The following is a 14,870-nucleotide window of genomic DNA, read 5'->3' as shown; positions in this document are numbered from 1 at the left end:
CAGGTGGAAGAGTAAGAAGGGATGCAAGTGTTCAGATAGCATTGGGCCACAATAACTTAAAGGTACCACTGACCCTTACTGTTCATTTAATTTGCTTGAAACATGGAAGATGTAACCCACTTTCATTTGTAATCACGAAACCATCGTTTTGTTATGGGTTTTGTTTCACTGTTACACATTATCGTTAAGGTTGAATATAGCATCCTTAACCAACAAATTTTTTGGCGGGAACCAGTTTTGAGAATGAACACCCCAGCCTCCCAGTATATATAACACTCTCGGTTAGTGAAACCCGCCACCCCCAATCCCTCGCCTTGTACCCTAGTTTTTTGCACTGAACCATTAAAAAAACATGGCATCTTCTAACTTATGCGTCAATCTATTCCGAAAGGAGGTCGTAGTTAAAAAAGAGCCTGAATCACCAACCCATCAATTCCCAATTCCTTTCCATGTTGAGTCCACTCCCCCAACACCACCGTCCACTAAGAACACTGAAATGACAACCCACTCCGCTCCTTCCTCGGTTAACAGGTCAGCGACGATGTCGCCGAGTGATAATGGTAGTAAGAAACCAAAGACTAAGCCTGGTTTCCGTGGTAAGTGCAAAAATTGTATGAAAAAAGATCTTAAGATTGAGAAGCTTTCAACTTTCAAAAACCTTGCTGCTAAGAAAGCTTCAACTTTAAGGGTTAAATCAATGGACATTAAGTCTTTCCTTTTCCAACAGCGCCAGATTATAGATCATCTAGGAACTATGGTTAAGCACCAAGAGACCATTAGCAGTGAGTTGTGTGTCGAAGCTAACGACTCAGGAATTAGGACGGAGATCATAGTGCTTGACTGATATTTCACATTATGATGCTTTTGGTTATAAGATCCAGTTGCATTATGGCCTCACTATGTTAAATTTCATGTCATCAAGTGTCTTGCAAATGCATTATTGTTTTTTATATTACGTAGGTACTCGTATTAGGTACTAAATTTACCTAAAACACTATTTTGGGCAATCCAAGTACCTTTTATTAGTAAGATAGTTGCAATGCTTTGTAGTAGGTGATATATCCTTGTTAAGGCTATGTGTATGTTATGTACTTGATGTCATTCACCTTTTAAATTAATCTTACTTCGTACAGAAATATTAGTTTGATGAAAGTCCAAAGTAATATCGCATAAAAATTACACACTCAAAGTATTTACACTCTGATTTACATTTTTTGTAAACTATGACCATTTATGATAAGATTTCATATGGTTAATTTATTACGAAATCAGAAAGATCACCTTGGGCACCAACAAAATTGGTAATTTATCTCCCAATTTTTTATTGCATATAGTGTAATAGAAACCCATATGACATAAGAAATAACAATATGTATAAGCCTTGTACATAAGACCAAATATACAATTGCTAACCTGAAAAAAAGAACCAAATAATAATTCACATGCATTTATGTTGTAGTCACCCATCCTCTTTATACATAGGTGTCGTTTGTTAACACTTGTTATTTAATTAATTAAAAATGTGACAATTAAACAAAAATTATGTTTGGTAACTCTTTTTTAATTTATTAAATTTTAATTAAAATTTATTAAATTTTGATAAAATTATTATTTTACTTTCAAAATTCGTTTAAATAGTTTTTAATTTTTCTTATTTTTTTCTTCCATTATTCAAATCAACACCTCGTATTGTTAAAAATATATATATATAAAAGTTAGCAAACGTGTTTACTATTTTTTGTTTTTAAAAACAACAAACAAAAATAGTTACCGATCATCTTTCTATTTGTTAAAAATAAAGAAATAAAAAAATTAATATTTATATTTTTGTGTTTAATAAATTTAAAAAATATTTTTTTTACCAAACAGGCCCATAGGAAGTAGAAGATGTGAACATTATCCGTAGTTTTGCTCTTTTTATTTCCCACTAAACTGAAAAGTGAAAAGTGTAGGAGGGAAACACCAACATTTTACCCAAGAAGTAACACTGTCTAATATAAGTTACCGGGCCGATGTACATTTTAAGATCACAGATATAAAATTTTCCATTTTGCCTAATTTAAATGAACCCTAATTAAGAATTTGAATATAGAAATTGAAATATATTATATCACGTTTTGGCAAGTCGAAGATTAATTTAATAAAAGTCCATTTACTAAAAAAAAATAAAGTTTTTAACAACAACATCTCACAAATTTTTAAAAACAGTAGAGGGGAGATATCCTAAATTTCAATATTTAACGCCCCGAAATCTATTAAATCACGACTTTCATATTACTGAAATATTTTTTCTACTTTCCTCGGCACTTACGAAGTTGTAGTGTATTCAGGGATTTAAGATCGAGAAAACACGGAAAATATGGAAAGTAACATTTGTACAGTACCGGGCCAAGTTAAATTTTTCAATAAAGATCCACAAGAACTATCAAAAGAAGACATCGTACATCAACACCTTAATACCCTTGAAGAATGGGAAGATTTTTATTACACGTACTCCCAATGGATGGGGTTTAGTGTTCGAAAAGAAGATGTTCGCCGCGAGAAGGCCGATAACTCAGAGTGGCAAAGAAAATGGGTTTGCTCAAAACAGGGCTTCAGAAAAGAGAAGTGGAAAAACCTAACTAACCGAAAGAAAACACCCAGAGCCATTACCAGGACAGGTTGTCTCGCAGTACTCTGAGTAAACTTGGATAGGTCGGATAACACGTGGGTGGCGAAAGAATTTAACCCAGTTCATAATCATGACCTAGCTGCAAAGACAGAGCTACATTTCCTGCGATCCAACCGAGCTATACCAGAATGTATAGGTGCACAGGTCATGTCAATGAGACGATCGGGCATACGCACTTGCCATATATTAAATCATCTAGCACGAGAAAGGGGAGGACGTGAGTATCTTCCATTCATGAAAAAGGATCTTTATAATTGGATTGGTCGCCAAAGACGACAGGAAGCAGAAGAAGGGGAAACAGACGCTGAAGGTGCTCTCGGTTACCAAGAATGTCTCGGTTTGCGTGACCCTCATTTCTATGAAACACACACAATTGACAAGGACTTCAGATTGGCAGACCTGTTCTGGGCCGATGGAAATTGTCGTAGAGATTACAATTTGTTCGGCGAAATCATGGCTTTTGACACGACATATAGGAAAAATGCATACAACAAACCATTACTAATCTTCGTCGGGGTGAACCATCATTTCAGAACAATTGTTTTTGTGGTTGCATTGTTATACGATGAGATGGAGGAGACATACATATGGGTTTTACAAGAATTCTTAGAGTGCATGAAAAACAAGGCACCGCGTGTTATTGTCACCGACGGAGACCACGCTATGGCAAACGCAATAAAGGTAGTCATGCCGCAGTCAGTCCACCGTTTGTGTGCGTGGCACCTTCAGGTCAACTTAACCAGCAATGCACCTCACCCACTTTTCAAGGCAAAATTCAACGAGCTCCTTTATCAATATTGTACCGAGGAACATTTTGAGGATACATGGAACAATATGGTCTCATAATTCCATCTTCAAGAAAGTCGCTGGGAATAAACAACTTACGCCAACCGTAAAAGTTGGGCTGAGTGTTTCCTTCGGGGAAACTTCTTCGCGGGTCTTACAACCACCCAAAGGTCCGAGTCAATCAATTCCTACCTATCGCACTTCCTAACGAGCAAACTTAAGCTTAGGGATCTTGTCGGCCAAGTTGATGCAGCCATACAGAACATTCGCCACACCGAAAGGGAGGATGACTTCATCAGTAACCACACTTCGCCCAATATACCAACAAACGTCCTCCACCAGTACTACCAACAAGTTGCCTCCATTCTTACCAGGACCATGTACGAAAAGGTGGCAGAGCAAATCAGTAGTGCTCTTTCATACTCAGTTGTCTCTGCAGATGTAACAGTTAACAGTCGGTCGTACTACTTGACACGTTTCCCAAAAGGACTAGTACGGAGTCAAGTGAACTACGACACTGACCATGGACACATCAATTGTACATGTATGCTATTCGAGTCCGATGGAATTCCATGTCATCATATATTCGCTGTTATGAAGCACTTGAACATACCTTGCATTCCAGACTTTCTGTTTAAGGCTAGATGGAGGAAGGATGCTAAGAGCTCGGTTGAATTGAATGGTTTCCCCCATTCTAGGGTGCCCGCTGATGTGTTGGTATGTACAAGATGGGGATCATTAACATCACGGTTCAATGCAATGGGATACTTTGCGACCAAGCAAAGCGACACTTACGAAGAGGCCATGAATGAGATGTCTCGGTTGGAGGAGAAATTTAAGTCAATGTGCTTCCAATTTTGTAATCAATCCGGTGATGCAAACATTGAGCAAAATGAGAACCACTCCCACCCATCTAACAGAGTGATCCGAGATCCAGCTTTAATTCGGACTAAGGGGAGGGAACCTAATAAAAAGTCAAAAGGAAAGGAGAAGGAGCATGATAACAAGGTGGCTAACAAGAGAAGATGCAGAAACTGCAACGAGTTAGGGCACAACAGGGCAACTTGCAAAGTTCAACCTCAAATTCAAATGACTCAACAATTTCAACCATTTTCTAAGTTTCCATCCACAGAAGCAAGTGTATGTTGTGGCTTCATCCAGCCTGGAGAAAGCAATGACGATGGCAATAATGACACATCTACACCATGGTAAAATAACATTTCTGCGAGTGGCGATATTCCTCTAAATGAAAGTACGATAGCCGGCAGTCATAGTTTTGCGACGCATGGGTGAGTAGAATATATATGTTTTAAATTACTTTGTTGTTTGTGTTAATAAGCTTTATTAGGTTATGAACTTCACCCATGATTTCATATCGTACTTCTTAAAGCTGAAGAAATGAAATAATTAAAATTTTGAATATTTCGATTATTATGAACTCATGGAGTATTATTTCATATTAAAGAGCTTATTTAATCATTATAATGGTAATTATTTAAAAAGTGTAGAGTCCAAGAACTTTACTTAGCTAGTTAGATAGTAACACCAATAGTAATAGTTGTAGTATTTTTATGACTGTGGATTTTGGTTCAATTTTGGATTTAGCTGAACACTCGTGGTAACACTAGTATATTTTCTAAGTTTAACCTATAGTTTTAGAATATTAATTTTAACCTACGTTTGATTAATATGACTTGTTTACTTTACAAGCCCCAAGTAGTAACGGCCATTATAGTATATATGACATATATGATATGCTTATAGTATATGTTATGGTATGTTTTTAGCCTATGATATAATTTTATGTATATGATTTATGTTGTTAGATTTTCCTTCCTGAGCATTAGGCTCATTCCTTTATGTTTATATGTCCAGAAAAATAGCTTTGGTGGCAGAAAGGTTCTTGGCAGCTTAGGGGTTGTGTATTGAGGCGGGATGGAATCGGTGGATTGAGCGTTTCGGTTCGATGATGAAGTCGCTTCTTAGTATTTTAAAAATTATGCTTTATATGTATTTTCCGCACTTTATTTTGTAATCCATTTACTTAAAGTTATGATATGTTTTTATTTTAAAAACAATGGGATCCGATATCCTACTTTGTAGTTTAACATTTTCTTTTTAGTTTTAAATAAAGTTATGATGTTTTTATATGTAAGTGTAGGGTAATGGGTCATTACAAAAAGCATTAGTGCTTTCCTTTCCAATTTATATTAGAACCCAATTTCGAAGGATAATTAAATATACCGAGAAATGGATTCAATTTTTGTAACTCCTCATTTGTATCACCGAAAGGCATATATGTGGTTTATGTAGTCAATAAGGGGAGGATGTTGTATGTAACTGGGAAAATGTAAAAAATAAGATCCATGTATGACCGATCTGTAGAACAACACTTTTTAACAATGTAGTTGTGAATCCTTCAGTTGGCAGGGGTTCATAAAAAATAAATTGTACCTGCATATATATATGGTCGTAATTGGGGGATGGGAGGTGCTGTTTGATTATGGCAACAACCAACTTTACTTAGACTAGATGAACCTACTCTCTAGATAGGTGCACTGTCATGTGGTACTCTAACAATTTCTTCATGATGGGAAGGCTGTCCCACTAAGTCTCCTCAAGTGTAACTCTCACATTCATTTACAGTAATACTAGTGAACATAATTCCATTATAAGTTATTAATTATCATAAGTACTACAAATGCATATTATGAAAGTTTAGTAAAATAATCTGGCAAACAAGTCATTGTGACATACGCCACCTCAAGAAACTAACAACCCAAACCTAATTGAACAACACTTATAAACTAACAAACCATTCTTACTCGGTGAAACTAATGCAATGCAACGCCCACTTAGACTAACTTAGACAGGGATAGTATCATAAAGTTTTGAAGTTACTAACAATGGAGTTGTTCATCCTCTTCTACATTCCTTTTGCAAACGGACGCCGACCCTGTTGTGCACTTTTTCATCTAGATATTGTTGGTATCTAGTCAATGCCTCAGACTTAAGTTCGTCCACTACTTCGGACAACCTTTGGTAGTCGTCCTTGGAAGCAATCCTTCTCAATCCTTCTAATTCGTTGCACCGTTCAACAATTTCGGCCTCCAACTCCAATATCTTCGCTTCCATTGACTTGTTACGTTCCTCCAACATACCTTTTTCAAAATTGATTTGCCAAATCAAGAACTTCTTCTCCTCCAATTTATCCTTTAGATCATTAATTTTCTCTAAAGGGTGTGGGGGGAGGGTTGTTATTCTACAGTGCGTGAACTCTTCCAGTTCCGGGCGGATGTTTTCTTGACGGGCGACCTCGGGGAAAACCTCTCGATTGCATGAGTCGAATGAGGAGCCGGAATCCATAGTAGATGGTTGGTCGTAAATAAATGGGAGTTTATAGTGTTCCATACATAAGCACACTAATAACATAGTCCAAACAAGAGCATAGGACATGGATGGTGTACTCTAGAAGTCATTGAGAGGTGTAGGTATGCCTAAGTGCCATAGGCGTTATGACACAAATTTTAAGTGGGACCAATACGAGGCCACACTATCATTTCTTATAGCACATTCCTGCAGTAGTGACATTTGAAATAAATGCAAGTAACAATGTAGGGTCGTGTTATGAGCAAATAAACAATGCATCCACAGAATTGGCCCCACTATGGATATTAAAATTAAATTTGGATATGACATGAAGGTATGGTGAGGGTGGGTAGTATTTGAGTCAAAGAAGGCATAACGTGTATAAATACTCCAAAAAATGGTTGGATCCCACGACAGTGTAGTCAATTTCAAAATACTGTTGGTAGTCGGTCAATCATTCAATGCTTGGCGGGTATTGTGGGATATATGGGTTCTCAATGCACAGATACACTAATGTACATGTAATATAATAAGACAAAACTAGTGGAAACCATAATAAATTGCCATTATATAAATCCAACACTGGTATAAACACATATGTGCATTGGACTTCTGTTTTGGCGAACAGAGACATTAAGGGTAATATTTCGAAAAGATGATGGCCACCTCAGCCAACGATTCAGAGTTGAACAAACATGACATAATTTTGGATGCGGACGCAGACACTGACGCTAGAGCCATACAAACGATGGATTCAGGCTGCAACACCATCGCAATGGATTTAACTCCTCCAGTTTACTTTCGAACCACCCAAGTGGCTATAGACATAAAATTAACAACCATATCCCTGTACCCGGTTGTTAAGAAACCTGACGTCGCCAAATTAGAGTATCCAAAACCCATTGACATTGAATGTTTTATTAAGGAACAGATTGGGAAGTTTGACAAGGGTATGACGACGGCTCAGTTACTCCGAGCTAAGATTGAGAAGAAAGGTTTGAGCAGCTTAACCGTCGGTGCTATGCAAGATGCACTAGACACTATGGTTTTCTGTTTCCAAGAGTTGGAGGATGTTGTGTAGTGACAGAGAAAATTAACTTCAACTTAACAAGCTAATGTAGTAGTTCTATATATATGTAACGACCCACTACTCTAGACTAATTGGACCATTAACGAAACTATACATAAAATCCTTAAAAGAACTTACATTTGAAAATACCATAATTTTATAAAGTAACTTATAAAAATAAGAGTTACTTTACAAAGTAAATACCAAAACGGATATGGGATCCCATTGTCTTTAAAACAAAAACATAATTTAAAATAATAAGACATTACATAATTAGTGCGGAAAATACATGTAAAAAGACATAAAACCGAAACTACATCCTCGAATCGAATAACGCTCGGCCCCTTGACTCCATTGACCATCGATACACATCCTCCAAGCGTCACGAATCTTACCGCCTCTAAAGCTTATTTCCTGCACATAAACAGAAAGGAATGAGCCTAATGCCCAGCAAGGAAAAATCTAACACATAGTCATAAACATAAACATAATTTCATAAGAAACATAAAGACTTAACATAACACATATAACATACACTTATTATAATGGCCATTATTACTTGGGGTCCCATAGACTAAACAAGCATATGCCCATGGGATTAGTGGGGTCCTACTAGCTAAGTAGGTCATATGCCCATAACCCTTTTGGGGTCTTGTTAGTCATATGGGTCATATGCCCAAGCCTACAAACATACACATATACATATCATAACACATTAATAACATAAAACATATAGATAACATAAGCACATAACATATTGATTCTAGCCTATTTTCCTTACCAAAGTTACCGGGATAAAATGGACTAGTTGGGACTTTTGGAACACTCCTAAAACCATAATGAACAAGAGTGAGTTGAAAGAAGAAGAAGAAATGAGAAGGATGGAAAGACTAAACCATAAAAACATACTTACCGACTTATATGCTTAAGAACTTGGATTCCCTAACCAAAATAAGAATGAGGTTAGGGGACTGAGTAGAAGGTTTTGAGAAAGGAAATAACATGAAATGAATGAAGTAGAGTTTCGGGTTTACCTCAAAGATTTGCAAGATCAATCTAACCTTCACCGAAATACTATAGAACTCCCTTCCCAAAGTGTTTGATAAGCTTATGATGTTTAAGCTTATAGTTTTTCCCCAAACCAGGTGTTTACACTCTCACTCTCACTTAACACTAGCAGCTTCTGAACTTAGAGCAAATGGTGAATAATGGCTAGGTACTAGGTCCTATTTATAGAGTTTGGGAATGAAAATATCTTGATTTTAGTTGAATAAAAATAATGGCTTTTTAGGTGAAAATCATTTGAATAATCGTTCAGCAGAGGCTGAAGACTCGTTCAAAAGATGCTGGACTGTTGAAGGAGTTTGAATGGCTGAAAGGAAATGAATTCAAAAGAGTTTGAATTCATGCTGAAGGAGGCGATATATCGCCCCCTGTAGGCGATATATCGCCTGGGCCAGTATGCCCGAGGCGACCGTGCATCGTCTCGTGTTTTCCGTATCTACGTGTTGCGATATATCGCCCCCTATAGCTGCGATATATCGGCACACGCTGAATATTTAAACACGAAATTACACATTTTTAGCTAAGTTTGAATGGAGTAAACAGCCTTGACTAAGCCTTCAACGTATTCAAAGCTGCTGACTGACCCTATATCATTCAAACTTTACCCTTATTTAATTTAATCCTCAAAAATCTTTAATCCTTAATCACCATTCATAACATGTGCTTAAAATCCTATTGGTTGATGTCTAAACCTTATAATATAATAAATATAATCCTTAATATCAGTCACATTAATCAAACCTTAGGTTATACTTAATATTCTTAAACTATAGATTAAACTTAGAAAATCTATAAGTACTACTATGAGTGTCCAAATAATTCCCGGTCTGAACCAAAAATCCATGGTAACAAAGATAACACTAAACATACTATAATACTACTAAACATTTAGCTAAGTAAAGTTCTTGGACTCTACAATATAATGGATATTTGGTTTATGTTGTCACTCTTTTTCAGTAACCATGGTTGCCCATGTGGCCATATGGTTCTATCAAGTAAACATGAGTGTATGTGTACAATGTATTAGTATAAAGGATCATGTTGTGCGAACCCTTTTGTTATAATTAGAAATCAAAATATGTGTAATGTTACCTATTTTCATATCTTTCAGCATCCTCTTGTTTTGGATTGAAACTGAAAACAGTTGATATTGTGTTTAGTATTTACTTAAAATACTAGAGGGAAGATGTTCAACTAATATTTTGAGTGTGGTGTGAACTTAATTTGCAAAAATTTATTGTATATATATAGGCAAAATCAATGCAAGAGAGTTGATTTGAATTTCAATGGAGGGGTGAAAGCTAGCACCTTTAATTAAAGAGCATAAATGTAACAATGCACCAGGTCGAACCCCCTTCCTCGTGTAACAACTCAGATAGCACCTTCCCAGTTGTGCTAACAAAATTTCATGAAATCATTAGAATTTTATAAATATATATTAATACCACATGTGAAAGATATCTTTTTTTTAAATTATGGTCAAACAAATTATAGAATACAGTTATACATCATTTAAAATTTAATTTTGTAGTTATGAACATAGCTGCAAAATGCGGAGATTGTTTTCCAAAAATGATGTGGAGTTTCACTGAAACACTAATGTATCATAATTATTTAATACATTAGTATTTCAACTTATTAAAGAGAAGTCCCCGTTATTCTGATGCAACTTACTAAAGAGAAGTCGAGTAAAAATGAAACGGTAGAAAAGGTTGATTACTTCGTGGTCTTATGTAGTTAAAAACATATGAAGGGCATGTTTATGTGAATTATATTATAATATGATGTTAAATGCATGCATGTGGGTCCACATTTCATCATAGGGGCAGTTTCGTAATTTGGCCAGCTGATGGCGTAATTATGTATATTCATGCATGTTGGTCATAACAGGATTAAGTTCGGAGCTCGGGGTGAGTCTCTGGGTAATTTGGTGATTACAGCGTTGCTGGGGATTAACGGGTAACGGGATATGAATTTTTCGTATTTGAGAATATCTACAATAATGGGAAGTTGAGGGTGTTAATTATGATTAACAAAATGCATGGGAAATGATGGTTTTACCCTTGGGAGCCTTTACAAAACTTTAAATGAGTTAGGGGAAATTTAGTCTTTTCACCCCTACGATATGTTTAAGCCATTGAAGACTGTGGACACCTGTGTTCAGACATTAGATGAGCTGCTTCAGCTGGAGGTGAAGATGCATGGGGAGACCCATTGTAACGACCCAAAATCGCTAATAAGGCTTAACGGCTTTGCTTAGTGTGCCAGGACGGCATTAATGGAATAATTGTGATTTAAATGAGTAATTATATGTTTAGTAATTTTTATATGATAATTGATGGTATTATGTGGTAATGTAATATGAAATAAATATGTGGTATATGTGAGAACCACATTATTATGTGGATAGGTTCGCAGAGCACGACTCGAGACGATCCTAGGGTCAGATAGCGGGAAAAGTCACAACGGGACTTAAGATATGACTTTGGATAAGTCGGAGGTATTTTTAGATAGCGGGTAGCGATTTGGACTATCGGGTCATGAAAGTAAATATATGGAGATATATTTGAGGTTAGGATGTCTAGGGGGGAATATTGGGGGATTTTACCATTTTCGCCTCGGGGACGGTTCCGGCACCCCGAGCCTCGGGATTAACTTAACGAGTAAGAGAGACATAAGGAAGCCTTTACAAAATATAAACCGACCTTATTTTCTCAGTCTTACCTCTCTATTCTCTCTCAAGGAAAACAAGGGGAAGAAACACAGAAACTTAAAGAGAATTTGCTAGAATTCAGCTGGAGTTTGGAGGATTGAAGGGGGTGATTTGGAGGCTTAGCTTAGGAGTAAATCAAGAACTAAAACAGGGTTAAGGTAAGCTCTTAATCTTCTTCTCTGTGGTTAGAATTATGAGTTTTGGTTAAGTGTTGAAACAAACATGGTTTTGATGTCTTAAGGCAGAATTGAGGAGGAAACTTGGGGGAGGGCGCCGCTGCGCCCAAGGCAAGGGCCGCGACGCGTGTCTTGTTCAGGATGGGCTTGGTTCTGTTTTGAGGCTAGGGCTGCGGCTAAGCTTCAAGGGTCGCAGCCCTTGGTTGCACACATGAGTTTTTGAGGGTTTTAGGCACGGGGGAATGGTCTAGTATGCTCGGGATTGGTTTCAACACCGTGCTTGGTGGAATTTGGTTTCCCGGGAGTTAGTTTTGTAACTGGAAACCTATATCTGAGTATTAATGGAACCCTATACTTTGGTTGTGACTAGCTAATATAGGCTTAGGCTCGGGAACAGATCGTGCTTCAAGGGCGTTGCTCGTAATCAATAATTGTACAGACTAAAGGTAAGAAAACTGCACCTGGTTGGATATATGTGACGGGAGTAAGGGCTCCCTATTGTAAATGCTTGAAAAGATGGTATTATGCCATGCAAGCCATTTAGTGAACCAACGACCATCGTATGTGCCAAGGGTTTCACTAGCGCACAGGGCGCGGCTCGGCCACTGGTAGCCGAGGACAGCTTATTATGCACTGAGCTCGGTTTACGCGGGCCAGAGTCAGTGGGTTAAACAGAGGGTGCGGCCTAAGTCGTCGACCCTGAATATTATGTGATATGGGTGTAATATGTGATAGATTGTATCTTGAATCTGAATGTATGTGCTGAATATCTGTTGTGGATTGTCTGATGGGAAATACATGCTTAATGAGTTAATTGTCTGTTATCATTGATTGAGTTGTATAAGATGTTTTCTTCCTGGGCCTTGGCTCAGGGGTGCTACGTGGTGCAGGTAAAGGCAAGGGAAAGTTAGATCAGCCTTGATTGGAGAGCTCAGCGAGCAGAATGTACATAGTCAGGTGCCCAGCCACCATGGTTGAGGTTTAGGCAGGGACGCGAGACCTGAAGATTGTCTATTTTTCCTTAATATGCCTAGTGGTTACTCATGTACTTTTGGGAGTCTGTAAACTCATTTTAACTATGTTTTCTTATGGGATCCCGTGTTTATAGTAGTTTCAATATATGAAATGAGTCTATTAAGACCAAAACCTTTTTATCCCTAGCTCTTACATTTTTAGTGACATGTTTTAAAAATAATGACTTCATCAGCAAGTCTTGCACCTTTATAAGTACACAGTGTAGCGGTCTTGGCTATCCAGGGCGTTACACCGTCAAGGGAAAGAACAAGCTGTATTGCCCCGAAATCCGTAATGTGGTTTAATGCCTGGATTATTAGTTCGGGAGGGCCATAACTGTTTAATTATGCCATTAAATGATAATATGAATGTTTATGTCAATTATATTATAAGATGATGTTATACGCATGCATGTCAGTCCACATTTAATTATTATGATATTTTGGTTATTTTGGCCCGTTGAGAGTATAATTGTCTATTTGTAAGCATGTCGGTGATATAGTGTTGAGACCACATTATATTGTGGGTTTGTTCGAGCTATTCGGCATGAGACGATCATGGAATATTAATTAGCGGTCTACTCATAACAGGTTTAAGTTCGGGCCTTGGGATGAGTCTCGGGGTGATTTTAATGATTAGAGCTGTTTACCCAGATTTTCGGAAACTATATTAATGAATATTAGGTAAGACTAATGATATGGAATTTAGAAGATAAAAATAGGATTTTTACGTGGTTGGGGCGATAACGAACCTTAGTCCACGAGTCAGTTGTATTAGAGCTTGGAAACTCTTTTACAATGGAGTTTCTCTCTATGTTTTGACATAGTAACTGTATACAAGTCGAAGAGAGATCCCTTCTGCAGAGCCCTGCCATCTGTATTTATAGGCTCACAGGAGCACGGGCCTTCGACCGGGTATGACTCGGGCCCATCAAGGATAAATACCCTAGGCTTCTATAATGGAAGCCCAGTACAAAGGATAAAAATACAAAATATTAAGAGAGACTGAAGCCCACTGGGGCAGCCCAAAGCCTATGCTCTGCCCGACAAAATAGGGCTTTTGGTTTGGACATTCCGAGTTATGAGGCAGATTCAGTAGAGAAGATCGATCAGTGCATTGCCAGCGCAGGTCTGAACCAACGGCGTGCAATCCCGAGGTGGCCTTTTCCGCAGGTGAAAAGTGGGGACAGCTCCCACGCGTCGTGCGGCGGCTTCAGGGTCATGGATGCCTTTTCCTGCCAACCTGGAGGACATGACCCGGGTTCGTTTACCTCTGTCCCTATTCCTTTACCACAGGCCCGGACCGTTTACCAAACTCCGGGATCATTTTGCGTATACCGCGACCGTATCCCCAACTGGCCATACGTCTCCCGGGCGACTGTCATGGATCATCTTCTTGGACACCATCCAGGTCCGGAACCACACTTGGCCCATCGTCCTTGGTTACTCCCGTGCTAAGCGGGCCTGGGCTGGGCCCATATCCAATCGCCCAGACCATGGGCCTGGACCATCGTCCCGGGGCCACGACAGGAAATGGGGATAACAAGAGCGTTACTGGGAATTAAAGGATAACGGGATATTAATTATTGGTGTTTGAGATTATCGAGAATAGCAGGAATTGGAGAGCGTTAATTATGATTAACGAAATGGGTGGGGAATACCAATTTTTCCCTTGTGAGCCTTTACAAACCTTTATTTGACCTAGGGGTATAATGGTCTTTTCACCCGTAGGATTGATATAAACCATTTTAGGCTATGAAAGAGGTAGGAAAACAGAGCATCTTTAAGAGCCTTCCCATATCTTTTTCTCCTCCAGTTTCCTTTGAGATTTTTGAGCCATTCTTGAGGATGCAATCTTGGGAAGTAAGCCTCACGAGTTTGGGACAGTGTTCCTCCATTGAAGAGCATCATAAGCTGATCTTTGGGTACGTTTCTATACCTTGAATTCTCTGGTTTGCCCTGATTTGGTTCACCACCACGGCCAAGGAGTTCTTAGAGGAACTAGGGG

At 38.1% G+C, this 14,870-nt stretch overlaps 1 protein-coding gene across 1 annotated transcript; it reads left to right on the top strand.

Annotated features, from left to right (window-relative positions):
- Positions 1-2,503: 2,503 nt before the first annotated feature.
- On the top strand, positions 2,504-4,669 carry LOC133778846 (protein FAR1-RELATED SEQUENCE 5-like). The gene is made up of 3 exons (XM_062218866.1): positions 2,504-2,660; positions 2,751-3,366; positions 3,685-4,669. Exons 1-3 carry the CDS (start codon positions 2,504-2,506, stop codon positions 4,667-4,669), a joined length of 1,758 nt encoding a protein of 585 aa, XP_062074850.1.
- Positions 4,670-14,870: the final 10,201 nt, after the last annotated feature.

The sequence above is a fragment of the Humulus lupulus genome, chromosome 5 (assembly GCF_963169125.1).
Source record: "Humulus lupulus chromosome 5, drHumLupu1.1, whole genome shotgun sequence".
NCBI lineage: Eukaryota > Viridiplantae > Streptophyta > Magnoliopsida > Rosales > Cannabaceae > Humulus > Humulus lupulus.
Note: the sequence above shows the minus strand (reverse complement) of the source record. Positions and strands in the feature narration are given on the sequence as shown.